An 18,251-nucleotide genomic window follows, 5' to 3' on the forward strand; every position below is an offset into this window, starting at 1 on the left:
AGTGTATCAGTCATTGGTGTGAGCATCAGCTGTTTGTTATGTGGCGCCGTTCGTAAAGTTTGTCATGCTTAAAATAACAGCAACATTTTGTCACATTTAGCTTCAAATCGTGTTTTTAAAAAGTTGTGTGCATTTTTGAAAGTTTTTTTTTTTTTTTTTTTTTTAGCACATTTAACTCTTTAAATATAAATGTTAACTATAAATGTTAAATATAAATGTTAAATATAAATCTGAACGTTAAATGTTAAATCTAAATGTTACACTTAAATGTTTCAGGTGAAACTAAACATTTAGCCAATATGCAAATTCAAACTGCTGGCAATAGGAAGTACCACAATGAAAGCTCGACGATGTTGAACTCTGTTTTTAGTTTCAAATAACGAACAGACAACTATCTTTTCGGGGGGAAACTGCCTCTTGGACAGGGAACGAAACAAATGTTGCTGTGATTTTAAGCATGAAAATTAATACAGCGCCCCGTATTATGGAGGCAGGCGCAGGTTCATGAGCCACACCCTTGTAAGTCGAGAGACTTTTGTGTCCCGCACAAAAGTCGAGACTTTTGTGCTGGACTTGCTGAGCAAGTCCTGCACAAAACTAAGTGACACTAAACACTCAAGCTACTCGTAAAATATAGTATCTCCAAACGGGTTTGTTATTTTTGGGTACTTAAAACCACCAATCTATGTCAAAGAGGCAGTTTCCCGCCCGAAAAGATAGTCGTTTATTCGTTATTTGACACTAAAAACAGTTCAGCATCGTCAAGCCTTTATAGTGGTACTTTCGGTTACCCGCAGCTTGAATTTGCATATTAGCTAAATGTTTAGTTTCACCTGAAACATTTAGATTTTTATTTATTTTTTTAATTAGTCTAGGTTAACTTGTTGGTTATGTGCATTTCCTCCCCATAACTTGTTTTTCTTTTGTCCTTCAGTGGCTGAGGACCGACAGTCGCAGACTGGTGGTGGTGTCCCTTTCCTGGTTTGCTGTGGTGTCACCTCCTCAGTTTGATTGTTCACCAGAAGTGTGCATTGAGTGCTGTTCACGAGTGAGTGGGGTGACTCTTCTGGGCTTCTTCCTCGTCCTCCCTGGTCAGTCGTACTGGTAAGGTCTCAGCCCTGAATGGACTCCATTTTCCACGTTACTTTGAGTTATTCCCCCCTGTAACTGCCGCTGGTCAATTAGTTAGTCCACGCTACGTACTGATGTTTGGTAAGGTGCGTTTATTTTAATTTGATGCAACCAAAGAACACTGTGAAAACTGCAACACAATAAAAGGTTTGATGAGTGCTTGCAACAATAAAATTCTTATTCAAATACATTAATAAATAATGATAAATCACAAGTATAATTCACATAGAGATTCAACAATACAAGAATAATTAATAGTATAAAATTCAAATAGCAAGATCAATTACAACTTATTTAAAGCAAAATAAACAACCGCAGCGTCTCAAGCAGCGCAATCAGTGCTCACACAAGTCAGGTGCACAGGCAGGACAACGCCGTAAACAAGAAGAAGAACTCACTGTCTCTAGCCCTCTCGCGCTCTCTTCGTCGCTCTATTTGAGCGTTGCCGCGGCAAACTGTTTCCGGTTAGCGGATGTCAACATCCGGATGCCAAATTAAAAGTAGCCGGAAACGCATTACATGATCATTTACACCCCCTGTTCGAAGTTTTGTTTTCCTGGTTATGTTGAATTATTCCCCCTGTTTGATCTTCCCCCGTTACTTTGAGCTATTCCCCCTGTTTGAGTAATTTACCCCGGTATTTTGAGTTATTCCCTGTTTGAAGTTATTTTCTCCCCGTTACTTTGAATTATTCCCCTCTGTTGTGAGTAATTTTTCCCCGCTTCTTTGCGTTACTCCCTCGGTTTGAAGTTGTTTTCTCCCCGTTTCTCTGATTTATTCCCCCTGTTTGAAGTTATTTTCTCTGTTACTTTGATTTATTCTCCCCTGTTTAGAATAATTCTTCCCCCATTACTTTGAATTAACCCCCTTGTCTTGAGTATTTCTTTTTTATTTTGAATAGGTCACTTACTTTCTTCCGTAGTAGTCTAAGTGTAATAGTCTTCCCTTGTTCCACTATTGTATATTCTATTGTGAAATGTATTTGAGTGCTGTAATAAAAAAACATTTTTTTTGGATGGAACCACGTCTCTAAGCTTTGTTGGTAAACAAACTTGTGTGCCTCTTGTTTTTGTTATTAATCTAGCAGAGGTTAACTCAATTCTCCAGGTGCAATTCCTGGGGTGGCGTAGGCGGATTTGATCTTCTGGTTGCCACACAAGTATACAGAGCTCTGGGTTGAGTTCAAGCCTAACATCAACAAGTGCCATCAGGTCCTGAAGTCTGACTGACTCTTTGTCCCCTGGTCAGTCTATTTTATAGAGAAGATCCAGTTGTTCTTGCTGGCGCACTCAGATTATGTCCTCCTCTGATTAGCTGTCTGGTCTCCGCACCCCAGTGTCATTGGATGTTGCCGCTGCCTTTGTTCCCAGATGTAGGCTGAGGTCTGAGGTATAGATGCTTGGTAGAGAGATGCTGGATCCTCTCTCGGCCTGGTACTGCGGGTCACCTAAGGTCACTGCTTTACAATGGGCGCATTCCTGTCTCTTCTCTTAGGTATCATGTTAGGCTGCACAGAATCTTATAGAGTATGTTAAACATAGTTTGCCCATCTTTAATAATACATTGACTTATTTAAACATATTCATATCAATTATTATATAATTATGCATATTTATATCAGTGAGTGTATATAATTAGGTACAAGCATCAAGATTAAATGTAATATTAGCTTCATACCCCAATGTAATTCAGGTAAAAGTACATTCGGTACATACCTACTTTTTTAGGCGGCTTCACAAAACCATTTGCGGCTCACTCACGTTATTGAATTTCAAATTAATACAGAGTCAACATAGGTTTACACCATGGCTGTACTATAAGAAGGCGCCACAATGTATGACGCCATTTCTTTACACCGTTCTTTTCCGCGCAAACTATGGAAGCACTAAGCGGCCATTCATTATTTTTTCTCTGTTTCCAAAAAAATAATTGACCTACCTTTGTTTACTTGACATTTTGAGGAATTAAGTTAATGCCATTGTCACGGAAAAATGAGGAAAAACTTATCATAAAGATGTTCTAACATTGCAAGTGTACAAGACATGAGCCACAAGCATACATTAAAAAAAAAAAAAAAAACATATCACCAAATGACACAGACAATTTTTAAAATATTTTAATTTTAAAAATAGCAGCACAACACAGTAGTGCAGTGCTTATACGCTGGTGCAAGTTCCATTCCGTCCCGAGTCCTTTGTGCTTGGTGTCTGCGTATTCTCCCTTTGTCTGTGCCGTTTCTCTCCAGGTACTACAGCCTCCTTCTACAGGCCAAAGGTAGGTGAGATTTAACAGGCTCTGAACCGTCTGCAGATGTGGATGGTTGTTGTCTCTCTGTGCAATACCGGCGACTGACGGAAAGTGGGTGGACTGATGGAAAAGTGACAGTGTGTCCACAAACCGTTACAGACTTTGCTTTGTGTGTTCGGAGCAGAAGGGCTGCTACATCCCAGTGTCCGCCTTGCACACATCACACATCACACGTCATACAGATTCTCTGCGATGACAAAGTGGCCCTGGCAAGCGTCGCTGCTGCAGAGACAAGGCACTTCTTGTTTCCACTGAGTGTCATCGGAGTACTTCCAGGTCAGCTCAGTGCCTGCCTTCACGACACTGGGGGAGACGGAAAAAAAAACAACCTTCAGAAATAAAACTGGTTGTGTTACAGCTACACAACAAGCATCATCCTCCTCTTCCTCACCTGTTGGTGAAGAAGGTGATGACGGGGAAGGCAGGGTCATGGGAGTCTGTGAAGACGTTCTGAAGAAAGAGGTTTGGGTTGCAGCTGTGCTGTAGGTCAGGGAGACAATAAGAAAGTTACACACATCTTCTAGTAAGCCTGAATTCATTTCCAGACATTGGTAGCATAAAAAAGCAATTTTTGTCTGTGTTCTCGTCCTCTTACGTTAATGAAGCGTCCAACATTCCCCTCCTTGCTGGCGTCCAGGATGTGGACGTCCTCCGCCGTCTTGGGTCTCTTTAACCCCTTTGGGCTCTTCTTCTGTATTCTGCTGCCATTGATGCCGTGATCCGCAGCTCCTTTGGGGCTGCCTGTCGTCTTCATGATGGTCTTCTCCTGGGCTGGAGATTGGTCACCTGACGCCTCTGCTGAGGGCGCCTTGGTAGGTAAACTTTCCATCAAAACAGCCTGAACGACACAATTGAGATTTGGTTTGTATCTCCTGGAATTTTTTTCAATATCCTACCAAATAAACCAATGCTTAACTGGATGCCAACTCTGCTGTGTGTTTAGCAGGTTTAAAGATGTTAGCATGCCAACATGGCCATCAGTGAACAAGATGAAACGATCTCTCCTAGAAAACGAAACATTAAATTATAAATGTTGCCTGCATAAATTATCAGCTGTGACTTCAGTGAGGAAAACTGTTCTCTCAGAAAAGCAACCACAGACCGACGCTGCGCAGTTGTGCGTCGTACAGAAATGATGCTGACGAAAAGATTGTCCCGCTTTACCACGTCGACTCCGCCGTCTGTCTCGTGATCACAGAGCCAATGAAAACACAATTGTCCTGAGGCGCACCGTGGCGAGGCGAGGCACTGTGAACGCGCCCAATGTGATAGCAGGATTCTGACCTTCTCTTGCTCCTGCTGGGTTTTGCCGTCTGTCGGCCTTTGGATGACCGGGACATGTGGGGAGGATGTGGTCTCTTGCTTGTCGCTTGGTGCCAGCCACTCGGTGATGACCTCCACCTCATCATCCGACGGGACGTCTCTTCTGGCAAGCTTTGGGGAAGAGGGCGCTGCCGAGCTCTGGGCCCTCTGCAGGATCACACCTGAGTGTAATTTTAATTGTTTGGTCAATTCCACCGCCTCTACCAATGCCTGAGTGTCTGATGCGCTTAGGGCTTCACCTGCGTAGATGCACACAAAGGTTCCGCGGTCGAGGTCGTCGCGGCAGCGCACACCCCAGTCACGGTCGTCCGTTTGGAACACCTGTAGGCGGACCCTTATGCCTCTTTGAACTAGCCGGTTCTGACAGCGGGCCCGGTCGCAGCCGCACCACGGGCCGCACTCGAACAAGCTAAAAAGCCACACAATCATCACACAAAGTCAATCAGTGCACTTCACTGAACGAATCGTCACATCACAGTTTAAGCCCAGCTTGCTAAAATGTCTCTTCTTTTCCTCTCACCCCGACGGTATGGGCTCGTCCAGTCGATGATGGGTGTAATGGCGCCCTCCTTTGGTCATGGCCACACAGGCACAGCGCTTGGCGTCGCTGCAGCCGTCGCTGCAGTCGCAGCAGTTGCTGAAAAGCGCTGGGCCGCGGCTCAGCAGGGAGCCGTGCGGCCAGCGGTCTTTCCTGTAGCGGAAGTCAGGGGGCGTGGCTCCGCCTTCGCCGGGGCGGAGCTGCACCGGCGTGGGCTCAACCCCCCGACTCAGGTCCATCTCTGCCCTGTGCGGACCCAGCGACTGGGGCGAGTCCAACTGGACAGACAGGTTGAAGGTGAAGAAATCCACCTACAGGAGAGAAGGAGCAGATGGTGGATGTTTCCTTCTTCATTCATATATTTTTTTTAAACGTTGTTAAAATGTTAAAATTGATTTTATCTGCTGTGCCTTTTCGCTACTAATTCATTCATGACGTAGACCTGCAGGACATTGTAGCTCTCTGTGGCCAACAGGAAGTCCATGACGTCATCCTGGTTGCTGAGGTGTCGCCCACACGGTGCCGCGTAAGCCACAGGACAGTTGCTCATCAACGTTTCCAAAGCTATAAGCTCCTCCCCATTGCTGCCTGAAGCCCAGCGCTCTCCCGATGACTCTGGCCAGGTGAGCCTCTTGAAGCCGCACAGCTGCGGAATGTGCAGGGGGTTCTGGCCCCAGAAGAGAGCCAGGGACTGAGGCACGCTGGGTAAACGGGACAGGCAGTTCTGTGGAGAAAGACGGGAAGAGGGTAGGGTGAAGAAAAACACTGAGTGGGTCACAGCTGCATTGCTTTTGTGTGTGTGTTACCTTGCAGCAGGTGTGGGGTTGGTACTCTAACAGGACCGGAGACAGAGCTGCACAGCTGGGCGGTCCGGAGGAAGAGCATGAGTAGGAGGGGCTTTGGTGGGTTGAGTCAGTCAGCAGGAGCCCACCTAGGCGAAAAAAAAACCACACACCAGGAATTGTGTGTGGATCATATTGGTGGATAATGTCTTATTGAAGAAAAAACAACAACAGTTTATACATGAGAAATACAAATGGGGGTTCTAACAACTTGCAGATTACTTTTATTTTACACCACACACAAGTGATAATTGTTGTTCAGCAACTTCTTTCAGACAAAAAAGGTGCATGGCAACAAAAAAAAACGTAACCATGTAATGGGGCCTTCTTGAAAGAACGTAGGTTATTCATATGGTGAAGTCCACTTTATTAAATACACAGCAAAAACAGGTGCATATAATAAAAAAAAACAGTAGCCAGAGTGAGAAGTCAGTGTTTACCTGGACCGATAACAACTTGGACTACAGAGGGGTCCTGGCCGGAGCTGTGATGACAGCAGTCAAGAGCCTCGAGCAGCTTCAGCCCCTGCAAATATTCTGAAACACGCACAACAGGAAGTTAGGAGCATCACAACAGCGAAACAGATCACATGTTGTTAAAAGACATAAAAGACCTTTATCTGTGGCTGTTTTCTTCCTAAACGCTTCCTTCAGGTGGTCCAGGTACTCCAGTACTGTGTCAAAAATTTCATCCACATCCTCCTTGTCCCAGAAGGCTTTGGCCCGCTCTGTCAGAGGGAAAGAATAGTATAAATTACACACTACAATTAGAAACCAAAAGACTCAAAAATTGCTTTGCAACAACTTTCGGCACACATACATCAATACAACACAATGCAATAGTGTCTAATTGGATGACAACGGACAGGAAATGATAATCATACTATTCCATCTTACCTACATCCCCTGCATCTAAAGAGTCCGACTCCATATCCACAGAAGACGTTAGCTAGCAAGCAGCTGCTCAGCTCACTTAGTTTAGAAAACGTTCCATAAACATAAAATCGACGAGGACCAAACACTTATATTCAATTATTTTGCAGGTAGAAAACTTAAGCAGGTCTTCCCGCTTGCAACTCGAGATGATGAGCCTTACAATGTCACGAGGAAGCGCATCACCACCTACATGGGCCGGTTCGGTAATTTAGTTGATTTTTAACTAATTGTCCGTAAATTAAAGACGCAATATTATCTAAAGATGTAATTAGGTTTCAGCAGAATATTTTAGTGGTTACAAATCCACCGGAATAATCACAAATTACGCGGGTAAACAAAGCAGCATGTGTGGTTGTGTCCGCGTTCGGCTAATATGGCCCACAACAGCCACCGTAGATCCCAAAATAGTTAACCCTGACTATTGTCTCTCAGGCCAAATATAAACACCCACAAAGTAAATTGTGGTCATGCAGTGTTTATAAAGATTAAAAACTTTGTCCGCAAAATATACAACGTTATTTTATATTGGTCGGGTCAATGGATGGCCCGTGAAACAAGTTTATGTTCCTGTCAGTCAGCGTTCAGGAATCACAAAACCCGAAGCTCCAGATTTAGAATTGGACTTGCCGACCACCGTAAAGCGAACATAAACAAAGCCAAATCTACGTATGCTTTCAGTTTAATGTATGTGAAAACAATGCATCAATATGCCGTCTTATCTGAAACATCACGGTAACACTCAGTACGCTTAGTTTGTCCGACCCTGAATTCAGCTCGATATAGGGTCATGTGTCGTAGCATGGAGGCTAACGTATAGCCACTTCCTGTACAGTTTTGTAACAGTGAACTTATGCAAGGGGGGGGGGGGGGGGGGGAATGCGGAATTCCTTAAGATAAGATTGAAGCCGATGGTCGACGGGTTCCGTGAAAGGTAACCGCGACTGTATTGTGATTATTATATATATTTATAAAAATGTAATCTATGTATTTTACAGAACTATTACAATGAATGAATTTGCGTGGTTGTGCTCCAGGTAGTGTTGCCACCCGTCCCGTTTTTCCCAGTATTGTTCTCTTTTTTCACCACCTGTCCCGGGAAAAATAAAATGTCTCCCGGGACACAACCTCATTTGATTTCCGTCTTTGGTCTACTCCCGTAAAATACGCGATTGTCTCATATTTGGCAACTAAAAACCTGTCCCGTAATGAACTGATACGGGACGCACTTCACTTTGTACCGTATATTTCGGGGACGCCTCTCCGTCTCCCCCCGTCGACAGACTTGAGACCCCAGGATGTCCCGGATTTGAGACTCTAGGAGGTGGCAAGCCTAGCTCCAGGAAGTGAAGTGCGATGTAAATTATCTTGGGCTGCCAATGTATGTGAGCGTATCACAAGACTAGCGGTACAAACTTGTCATGTTGGAGATAATTTTTCAAAGAACACTTAATCATTAACTAAAACGCGGATACAAGTCAAAAAAATTATTGCTTGACCGGATATAAGTTATTAAAATGTCATCAACCATACATGGACGTGTCAGCAGTCCTCTCCTTCATTTGAAATGCTAGATTGTAGGAAAATAGAGAGAGCTGATCTTCATGGTCAACATATTGTTTGTGCTCGACCATGTAGATGAGATTTCCATTACACCTCTGGTCTTATTACGCCCTCAAGTGTTGGACAAAATTAACAACAATCATCTCCTTTGTCCCGTAAACCGTTCTCCTTCCTCCTTCCTCTTCAGGTGAGATGGCTCAGGTGCGGCGCTCAGTCAGCGAGGCCCTGTGGGCAATGTGTGCGGCTGACTCCATGTCCATGCCGGTGCACTGGTACTACGACATCAGTGACATCAAGAGGGATTTTGGCGGCTGGATATCTGGCCTCAACTCCCCCCGGGACACACACCCCTCCAGCATCCTCAGCCTCTCCAATACCAGTAGGATAACGCTCAGAAAAATAATTGCACGATCATTTGGATATAATGATTGTTTTAATACTTCCTGTTTGGGTTTCAGCTGGAAGCGGTCGCACACCCTCGTCATCTGGAGCCAAACGGCCGGATGTTGTCGGTAGCGTGATTCTCCATGATAAACTTGACCTGTGGAAGTCTTCCAAGGGCTCGGTCCATTATCATCAAGGTAATGTAGACTGAAGCCTGCAGACGTAGTTTAATCACAAAGGCTTTATAAATCAAATCTAAAACTGAGCTGAGAAGAAAAGCACTTATTTTACCCAGTCCCGGTCAATCAAACGGTGTTGAAAATCATAGTGTAAAGTGATTTATGCTACTTTATACCACCGGGCGGCAGTCAAGGTGCCGTGCACATAATTTCCCAGGTTTACGCGTTTTATGCATTATATGGTAAATGGACTGCACTTATATAGCGCTTTTCCAGCATGTTCACGGTCCTCCAAAGCGCTTTACATTGGCCTCTCATTCACCCATTCACACACACATTCATACACCAATCATTGGCTGCTACCATGCTGCCTAGCCCCATTGGGGGCTTTGAACCGCCAACCCTTCGATCATCAATTCGCAGCCGAGCACAGCTGACCCATATGATGTCAGATACAAAACCAATTTTTAGTCTTGAAGACCTCCTGTTTGCCTTTAGGCCTGCAGTCGGGTGACAACACCTTGAACACCCTGTGCTCCCTGCGGGCCGCCCAGGCCCTCGTCTCTGGTCACTTTGTGGATGTCTCCCAGCCGGACGCTCGGGCCACTGTGTTGTCGGACTATGTCCAATTCCTGACCACGCCCGCTTCGCACAACGACACCTATGCTGAGTCCTGCCATCGCTCCTTCTTCTCCGACTGGCAGGACAGCCGGCCCACCTCGCTCCATCAGGTAAATCAAACGCGCCCCGGCAAAGGGACTCCCCTCCAAACTCTGGTTCCTCTCGGTGAAAACTGCTCTGACTTGCTCTCTCCAGGTTCTTGCGTTTGCAGAGAAACGTTCCAGGCAAAAGCTGAGCTCCACGTTTGCCGACAGCCAGCTGGACGCCATTGGTTGCCTTCCCGTGATCCTCCCCTTCGTCCTGCTGTCTGCAACGGCCAATGAGGATCAAGCTGTGGGTGACAGCCTTTAATTTTGAGAGTCTGACAAGGATGAACTCAATTTTTGGCGCGGGGCTCACTAACTGTGTCCTCAGGTTTCTGCAGCTGTGGAATTCGTGAAGCTGACCCATCCTCACCCCAAGGTGCCTGAGTATGTGACCATCTATAGCCGCGCGCTGCATGCCGTCCTGGGCGGTGCCAGCATTCGCCAGCAAGCTGAGCATGCTCTACGGCGGCTGGATTCCTGGGACACCTGCCAGAGCTACAGCCGCAAAGCCGCCAGGTAGCAATAGGACAATGCGTGGAAACCTGACAAACTTAAGAACGAGAAAACGTCAAGTCACAAACATTTGCGCCGTTTTGTTTGCTTGCTGTAAAGGTTCCCGGATTACTCCGAGGAACGTTTAAGGGTCCATCAGAGTGCCGTGAACTACCTCGGCCTGGCCTGCTACACTAAAGGTTTGATCAGTGTTGCGTACCAAATGATCGTTCCAGTCGCAGAGGAAATCTTAACCAAAAAACTTTGTGCTGGTGTCATGAATCAACAGGTGCTTTGTCCAGCATGTTTTACTTGGCCTATGAGTTCCACGACGACCCTAAGGGAGGGATCCTGGCCAACACCAACTGTGGAGGTCAGTACACAAGCTTTAAGTGCTCATCGGTTGTGTCCACAGGGAGTAAACCCCTTAAAACAGGAACAGAAATTTAGAAAACCCCTGTGCACAGAAAGCCAGCAAGCTCTTTACCCACATTCAATGAAGATTTGGCACAAATGTTCCTTTTAGTCCAAATTATATGTTCTTCTTCATGTTCTTCTGTGGGATTTGTGTTTCAGGTGAGAACTGTAACCGTGGAGCAGCGCTGGGGGCCCTGCTGGGGGCGGGAGGCTCGTACAGCGGGGCGTTCATACCTCAGCAGTGGAAGGACGAGTTGAGAGACGCTCAGGAGTTCATCCCTGGCATTCTGAAGAATATGCATTCATAGAAGTGTCTCACCTAAAGGCATACAAAGATCCCTTTTACTTGGCTCTACTGACCAGCTTTAAGTCTTCATGATTATAAGCCTTTTTGGGGGATTGAAACAAAATCTTTTTTGGGTCTTAAAGTAAGTTATCATTCATGTTTTTTGATTTGACTGATGTGTTATTAAATATTGATGAGCACTGAGATCTACTTGCACTTTTGTTCTTGAATGCATTAAAATGTTTGCAGTGAATGTGTTGAATAAAATAAAGAATAATAAGTCTTAAGGGCTTTTGTGTTTCTTTCAGACTCAAAATGACACAGATAACTGAGAGAAGCCAATTTGTTGGCGGCCGCAGCTTAGCGTGTAGCAAATGCTAGATATAAACACTAAGGTGTGACAGCTGGAATACCTCTAATCTCATTTCTGTTTGGTCACATATGACACTGCTCATCTCGACAAAGAGCAGAAGGAAATCATCCAAAATCGCCCGGTAAAATAAATAAAGCTGCTTTGATCTGATGGAGACTAATATATACACAGATTCCACCATGAGAACGAGAACCTTCATTCTTAAGCCTTAAAAATTCTTCTGCCTGTCTTCGTCCTTGTTTATTTCGTGTTTTCAAGCTAATGTGTGTTTTAGAGTAGGACGAGAGAAATCTTTGTGTGTTTTTTGTGTGTCTGACCTTTGGACAGTTCAGAACAAACATGGCGTCTTTTGGGAGCACGATGAAGTTACTCTTCTTTACAAGACTCCTCATTGCTACCTTCCCAGCATGCACTGGGCTCCCAGGAGGTATGTCTTCTTCCTTAATCTCCTTCTTATGCTTTTCTTGTGTTTTAAAAAAAAAAAAAAAAAAAACACAAAAAACAAAAAATGAGTTACGCCAACAGATGTTCACACCTCTCAGTTGTAAAGCTCTCTCTCATAGTTCTAGGGCATTTTAAAAGTGTTTAAAAGGTAAAATGTTAGCATTACTGTCAAAAACAAGGCAATTCTTGAAAAGGGTCACATTTCAGAAAGCTACGTCAGAACTAAACTCTGTAATCCTCAAGTCATTTAAATGAAATAGCTAACTATGAATATTGTTAGATTGGTAGCATATTTGCAAAATGCCGACAGGTCTTACCTCTAAATTTCAAACACAATTCAATAAGATTTGAACTTGATTCAACTTACCTGGTTTTAAAACAAATTAAAAATTCAAAACTGAAGTTAAAAATTCAAAACTGTTGACGGAAGAAGGTATCTGCCTGTATGACTAGCTAGCTAGCAAACCAGACAATCATTTATTCGATTTTAGAACTATACATTCATACATTAATTAGCAGAAGATCAGATAATGAAAGTAAGAATCTCTCAGCTGAAAGGCTACATGATAGTATTTTTTTTTTTGTCTTAATAAATAGATGAACAAATATTGGTGCCATCCAGTGGGTGATAATGGCTGAACAATAGTTACTTTACATTAAGTAGTGACCGACTTCTTTTGTTTGTGCATCTCTAAGAAGTGTTTATGAGTAAACCTGAGGCAAGTGTTTTCCTGCACCGCACCCGCCGTGCAAACCAGCTGTTTGAGGAGCTGAGGGCAGGCAATGTGGAACGAGAATGTCTGGAGGAGAAGTGCTCATATGAGGAGGCCAAGGAGATATTCACTGTGCCACAGCAGCTGGTCAGTTGAACTTGAAGTTTCAAGAAGTGCAGTTGAACATGTTTTGATCCGTACTGTCTTTCTTTTCTCAGGAGGCTTTCTGGGCGACATACACAGGTACCTGTATCAACAACTTCTGACACAACTACAGACTGGAATTGGTGAATAGTTCTTTAAGCAATCTCCTGCTTGCAGCGGCGGATCAATGTCTATCATCACCCTGCAAGAACGGGGCGACCTGTACTCGTCATTTGGAAACCTACGTCTGCAAATGCGCAGTTGGTTATCATGGACAAAACTGTGACAGAGGTATACCACAATCCTGGCAAACATCTACAAGGTTTCACATTTGTGATAAATAAAACTTTTGATCCTTGTTGTCATAAAGTGCGCTCAACCTATCATGGTTGCCGCTACCGGAATGGGGGATGCGAACAATTTTGCAGACAATTTCCGAACCGTTCGCACATGTGTTTCTGCGCTCACGGGTATAGACTGGACCGGGACAACAGCACCTGTGTGCCTCAAGGTCTATAAATTTCAAATCTCACCGATGACTTGTTACCATGTCTGCTTTTAGCCTTTACCCATGTAAGTGTCTTTGTGATCCAGTTAGAGTGCCCTGTGGAAGACAACTGATACATTTTGCCCCAAGGGTTATCAATGGCCAAATATGCCCCAAAGGACACTGTCCATGGCAGGTGAGAGACTGGTTGTGTTTTATATATGTTGTCGATAAAAAAACATGATTGTCACAAAAACCCAGATCAGACACTGCCCCCTTAATTTTGAAGGTGTGAAAATGTCATCCTTGCTCATGCACTTGCCAGTCCCTTCCTGATAACCGTTAGACATTACTGAGAGCTTTGTACAAGGTGGTACATTGTGAAAATGTTGCTTTTCCGCTCAGGCGATGTTAAGCTATAGGAACGAATATAAGTGTGGAGCAGTCATCATTTCGGACAAGTGGATTCTGACTGCAGCTCACTGCGTTTTGAGGAAACCATCTTCCTTCTTCAACATCACTGTTGGTAAAAACAGTCACATACAATTTATCTGCCTTTGTAGAATGCCCATGTTGTTGTAAACATTCCAATTCTCATTTCTAAACGCGTACATATACCATGTGTGCTCTCGCTATAAAGGTGAGCACGATCGCGATAGGGTTGAGAAGACAGAACAGGAGCGGCGAGTGGTGAAAGTGTTGATCCACCCGGGATACAACAAGTCCAGCTCTGACAAAGACCTGGCCCTGCTGAAGCTTCATCGCCCTGTCAAGCTGGGGCTGTATGTGGTTCCCATTTGCCTTCCTGCACGCAACAGCACATTCAGCCGAACCTTGGCGACCATCCGTCATTCCACTGTTTCTGGTTGGGGACGTCTGTCACAGTTCGGCCCACCAGCTACGATCCTTCAGCGGCTGGAGCTGCCCAGGGTGCCCATGCAGGAGTGCCGCCTCCACACTCAGCTCAACATCACCAAGAACATGCTTTGCGCAGGGCTGAGGAGTGGTGGCCAGGACGCCTGCGAAGGCGACAGCGGTGGGCCACTGGTAACGCGTTACAAGAAGACCTGGTTCCTGACGGGTGTGGTGAGCTGGGGCAAGGGTTGCGCCAACGAAAACCAGTACGGTGTCTACACCAGAGTGGGCAACTTCCTGGACTGGATCTCAAACATGATGGCCATTAACTAACACTGGTTGTGGTCAAAAAGATAAAAGCAACGTTAGCAATATTTCTTACAACCTTTGGGTTCTATATAATAGAAGCTGAATGAATTTTGAATTAGAAGCTGTTAAAAAGAACAGTGTAGATACAATATTGATCCAAGCCAACGGCCAAAACAATTTTTGGCAAGTATACCAACATTTTTATACAAAATTTTATGTCAAGACAGTTGATGTCAGATTTATTGCAGCAATCCGATGCTTTTCACTTAGAGATAAAGGAATAATTTTCTCCTGTGATGTTTACTTTTTCATTGGTAGTTGTAAAAATAAATAGGACATTAAATCAAAAAGTGTAATGGCAAATAAGCATTCTGGTGTTAATCTTTTATTCTGTTTAACATATGTTATATGATCACTATTAGTGCATGTAACCTGTTAGTTTCATAGTATAACCTTCTCGAGACTTCTCCTGGTGTCCTGCCAGGATGAGCTGTGAATCTGGTATTCTTTGTTTTGTCTCCTCTCATCCTCCCCTCCCCTTTCCTTATCCTCGTCCTTCCCGGTCCAAGGCATAAAGGACCTTCATCTTCCTTATCTCTTTGCACTTTCACTTGCATTCACTTGAGCTCCTGCACTTGTTGCATCTGTTCTGTTGTTTGTACTGTGCCTATGTCTCGGAGCTCCGATCATTTATTCCTGTTCATTAAATTGCTTATTTACTCAGTATTTCTGCATCAGTATCTTTACTTAGTATGATGCGTGTGGAAGATGCACCTTTGAGGTTGAGCAAATTTCAGGAGAGCCTTAATCCTTAATCGAAAAAAAAAAAAGCCATGAGGAACAGGAAATTCCATCTTTGGCAGTCAATTCATTTCACCAATTTTAAAGCTGGAATTTCCCAGAACGGTTGTTTGCACAGGTCACATTTGTCAGTATCTCTGTGGAGGACATGTGATCAGCAGTAGTGGGAGGGGTTGGTGTCCAACAGACTTTGCACTTTTGGGTCAGCAAAGAAGCAGCAAACACTCGATTCTGTGATGAAATCAAGAATGTGGGTGCAAGTCTTCTTCATGTCTGCTGTCGTCGTCTCCAACTGTTGGGCGGCGTCAGGTGAGAAACGTCCATATTTAGAAAGCAGAGTGAGAAATTACATTTTTGCCTAAACATGCAAAGGCAAAGGTTAACAACAATGGGAATGAAACGTGGTGAGGTTTTGCCTTAAAAGACACTATATTGTAAGTGTGCTAGATTTTCTGTTTGGTAGTCTTTCTGGATACGGATCAGGCTCACGACATCTTGGTCCGAACTCGGAGGTACAACTCGGGTTGGCTGGAGGAACTCCAGGTGGGAGACCTCAAGAGGGAGTGTCTGGAGGAGCTGTGCACCTATGAAGAGGCCCGGGAGGTGTTTGAACACACCGAAATCACGGTCAGAACTGTCTTATTTTCCTTTATAACCCAGAGCTTTTGTTTTTCTCAACTGGCCAATAAACACTTCTGTCTGTCTGTCTATTGTTTTCTCAGAATGAATTCTGGAATACATACAATTGTAAGTTTATAATATAGTTATCATATTGTTTTAGTGATTTGTGGATATTGAACTGAGACACTAAACACCGTCCGTAACATATTGATGCTTCTACTTCATGTACTCCTGATTGTGTAGTACCTGACGGCTGCAAGTCAGAGCCCTGTCTGAATGGTGGCAGCTGCTTCACCATGGCTTCATCCTACACCTGCCTTTGCCTGCCACAGTTCAGTGGACTCAACTGTGAGCTTGGTGAGAAATCCAAACTGTCCCTTGTGCAATGAAAGTTTGTCAGATTTTTTTTTATTTAAAAGAGAAAGCATAGTTAATATACAACTTAAGATAGAGAAATAACTTTTACGCAGATGACACCCTGCTGTAATTCCTTGTTGATCTCCGTAAACCAGTTATTGTTGGTTTTAGAGAATCTGGCTGTCCCCACCACTTGCCTACTGGAAAACGGAGGCTGTGAGCATTTCTGCAATGAAGGTGAAGGAGGACAAAGACTCAACTGCTCGTGTGCAGACGGATACTTTCTGGGTGATGACGGCCAGAGCTGTATGGCGATAGGTAGAGCCATTTGATGCATTTGTAGGATAAATTGAGCGTTCACAATTCTGTAGATAACAAAAGAAAAGAACAAAAAAAAGGCAGAATTACTGTAACCTTCTTTTGGGGTTTCAGAGACAATAGAATGCGGCATGGTCCCTATTCTACAGGGGGAAAACAAAGCAAATCAGGTCGACCCTCGACTTCGAATTGTCGGAGGAACAGAATGTCCCAAAGGTGAATGTCCCTGGCAGGTATGTCAAATCTAAATGGACAGTTTAGGATACTTCTCTTTACTGCCTGTGTTTAATGTTAGTTGAACAAAATTGTGTTTCTTTTGAGGTTTTGTTGTTACATAAGGGCAAAGGATTCTGTGGAGGGGTGATTTATAAACCTACATGGATCCTCACAGCATCTCACTGCATGGAGAACGTAGATGTTCAGTTCTTGAAAGTGGTGGCAGGTACTTTTACCACATTATGAGACTGTTCGTGAGTCTTTTTACTTCCTGCTAATCAAAAGAACCACATTATTTCATCAGGTGAACACAACACTCAGGTGGATGAGGGGACAGAGCAGCTGATCCAGGTGTTGGAGATCTTCATGCATGAGAACTATGTGTCCAGCACCGCCAACAATGACATCGCCCTGTTGCGCTTAGCACAGCCCATCTTCTACTCGCCTTACACTGTTCCAGCTTGCCTGCCCACACGACATCTAGCTGAGCGAGACCTCTGGGCCGTCAGCCAGCACACCGTGAGTGGCTGGGGGAGGAGAAGCGAGAACGGACCAACATCGCACATCCTGCGGCGACTGCAGGTCCCGCGCATTCGGACGCAGCAGTGTGTGGAGGACAGCGGCGTAGCACTGACCGAGAACATGTTCTGTGCCGGTTACATTGAGGGCCAGCAGGACTCGTGTAAAGGTGACAGCGGTGGACCCCTGGTGACAAAGTACAAGCAGACAGTTTTCCTGCTGGGGATTGTCAGCTGGGGGAAGGGCTGCGCCCGACCAGGCAACTACGGCATCTACACCCGCTTGTCCAACTACCTGGAGTGGATCCACAACCGTACAGCCACGCCAGTTTACCCGAAAAACAGCACCGAAGCATCAACACACAACCTGACAACATAAGACTTCTGGTCTGACTATCATGTCAATTACTGCTGACATCTACAGAGACAGTAGCTTATAGGGGTACAATTTTATTCGGCACAATATTTTTGTCATATATTCAATTGAATATAATATAATATGGAAAATGTCTTCTTTGTTTTGTTTGTTGTTGTTTCCCAGTGATGGACCTTTTCTTGTTTATGTTAACAGCATTTTACAGCTGTTTACTGCATCTAAAATGAGATTATAAATAGGTTTTGTATCTAAGTATACGTAGCTTGTTTGTGCAGCAAGTATGCAAATTTTCATAGGTATGTAAATCCAACTCTGTCTGTCTGATCACATCATATATGTACACAATACAGTACAGAAATGTGGATGCAACTCAGTCCAATTGAATGCAAGCCTTCCAAACTGCTGTGAAGTCAACTTTTGAAATTAAACAGAAAATTAAACATGACAACTCATGCTGAGGAACTTGGAATGTTGAATAAAAAATGCATATATTTTGAAGCTACAGCGACCTTTCAACTGTTTGGTTGACTTAGCTGCAGATAATATATAATCAATATGAACCAAAAATGGTGCGTGTCGACCAGATGACCTGACTTCAAGGGTCCTCTGTTTGGTGGG

General features: G+C 44.3%; 4 protein-coding genes across 5 annotated transcripts; 3 read left to right on the forward strand and 1 right to left on the reverse strand.

The window, feature by feature from the left end:
- Positions 1-3,294: 3,294 nt before the first annotated feature.
- Positions 3,295-7,458, reverse strand: setdb2 (SET domain bifurcated histone lysine methyltransferase 2). The gene is made up of 11 exons (XM_076015216.1): positions 7,038-7,458; positions 6,755-6,868; positions 6,582-6,677; positions 6,106-6,230; positions 5,742-6,023; positions 5,282-5,610; positions 5,001-5,170; positions 4,723-4,922; positions 4,034-4,276; positions 3,830-3,918; positions 3,295-3,741 (listed from the first exon to the last, which is right to left on the reverse strand). Exons 1-11 carry the CDS (start codon positions 7,069-7,071, stop codon positions 3,606-3,608), a joined length of 1,818 nt encoding a protein of 605 aa, XP_075871331.1. The 5' UTR covers positions 7,072-7,458; the 3' UTR covers positions 3,295-3,605.
- A 287-nt stretch (positions 7,459-7,745) lies between these two features.
- On the forward strand, positions 7,746-11,381 carry LOC142881161 (uncharacterized). The gene is made up of 9 exons (XM_076015254.1): positions 7,746-8,007; positions 8,824-9,015; positions 9,095-9,217; positions 9,698-9,930; positions 10,016-10,153; positions 10,235-10,422; positions 10,519-10,598; positions 10,688-10,771; positions 10,975-11,381. The coding sequence occupies exons 2-9, from the start codon at positions 8,829-8,831 to the stop codon at positions 11,121-11,123; spliced, it is 1,182 nt and encodes a 393-aa protein (XP_075871369.1). The 5' UTR covers positions 7,746-8,007; positions 8,824-8,828; the 3' UTR covers positions 11,124-11,381.
- Positions 11,382-11,745: 364 nt separating this feature from the next.
- On the forward strand, positions 11,746-14,776 carry f7l (coagulation factor VII, like). 2 transcript variants are annotated; one of them, XM_076015236.1, is made up of 8 exons: positions 11,746-11,901; positions 12,615-12,778; positions 12,850-12,874; positions 12,953-13,066; positions 13,146-13,286; positions 13,370-13,458; positions 13,668-13,788; positions 13,903-14,776. In XM_076015236.1, the coding sequence occupies exons 1-8, from the start codon at positions 11,814-11,816 to the stop codon at positions 14,448-14,450; spliced, it is 1,290 nt and encodes a 429-aa protein (XP_075871351.1). In that variant the 5' UTR covers positions 11,746-11,813; the 3' UTR covers positions 14,451-14,776. The 2 variants fall into 2 exon arrangements, with proteins under 2 accessions (XP_075871351.1, XP_075871358.1); XM_076015243.1 differs by having other exon boundaries at positions 11,774-11,901; positions 12,618-12,778.
- A 464-nt stretch (positions 14,777-15,240) lies between these two features.
- Positions 15,241-18,135, forward strand: f7 (coagulation factor VII). Its single transcript, XM_076015229.1, has 8 exons — positions 15,241-15,536; positions 15,691-15,854; positions 15,950-15,974; positions 16,092-16,205; positions 16,377-16,523; positions 16,638-16,756; positions 16,845-16,965; positions 17,044-18,135. Exons 1-8 carry the CDS (start codon positions 15,464-15,466, stop codon positions 17,634-17,636), a joined length of 1,356 nt encoding a protein of 451 aa, XP_075871344.1. The 5' UTR covers positions 15,241-15,463; the 3' UTR covers positions 17,637-18,135.
- The last annotated feature ends 116 nt before the right edge of the window (positions 18,136-18,251 follow it).

Source organism: Nelusetta ayraudi, unplaced genomic scaffold (assembly GCF_046127955.1).
Source record: "Nelusetta ayraudi isolate G7.1 ecotype Tasmania unplaced genomic scaffold, CSIRO-AGI_Nayr_v1 ptg000006l, whole genome shotgun sequence".
Lineage (NCBI taxonomy): Eukaryota > Metazoa > Chordata > Actinopteri > Tetraodontiformes > Monacanthidae > Nelusetta > Nelusetta ayraudi.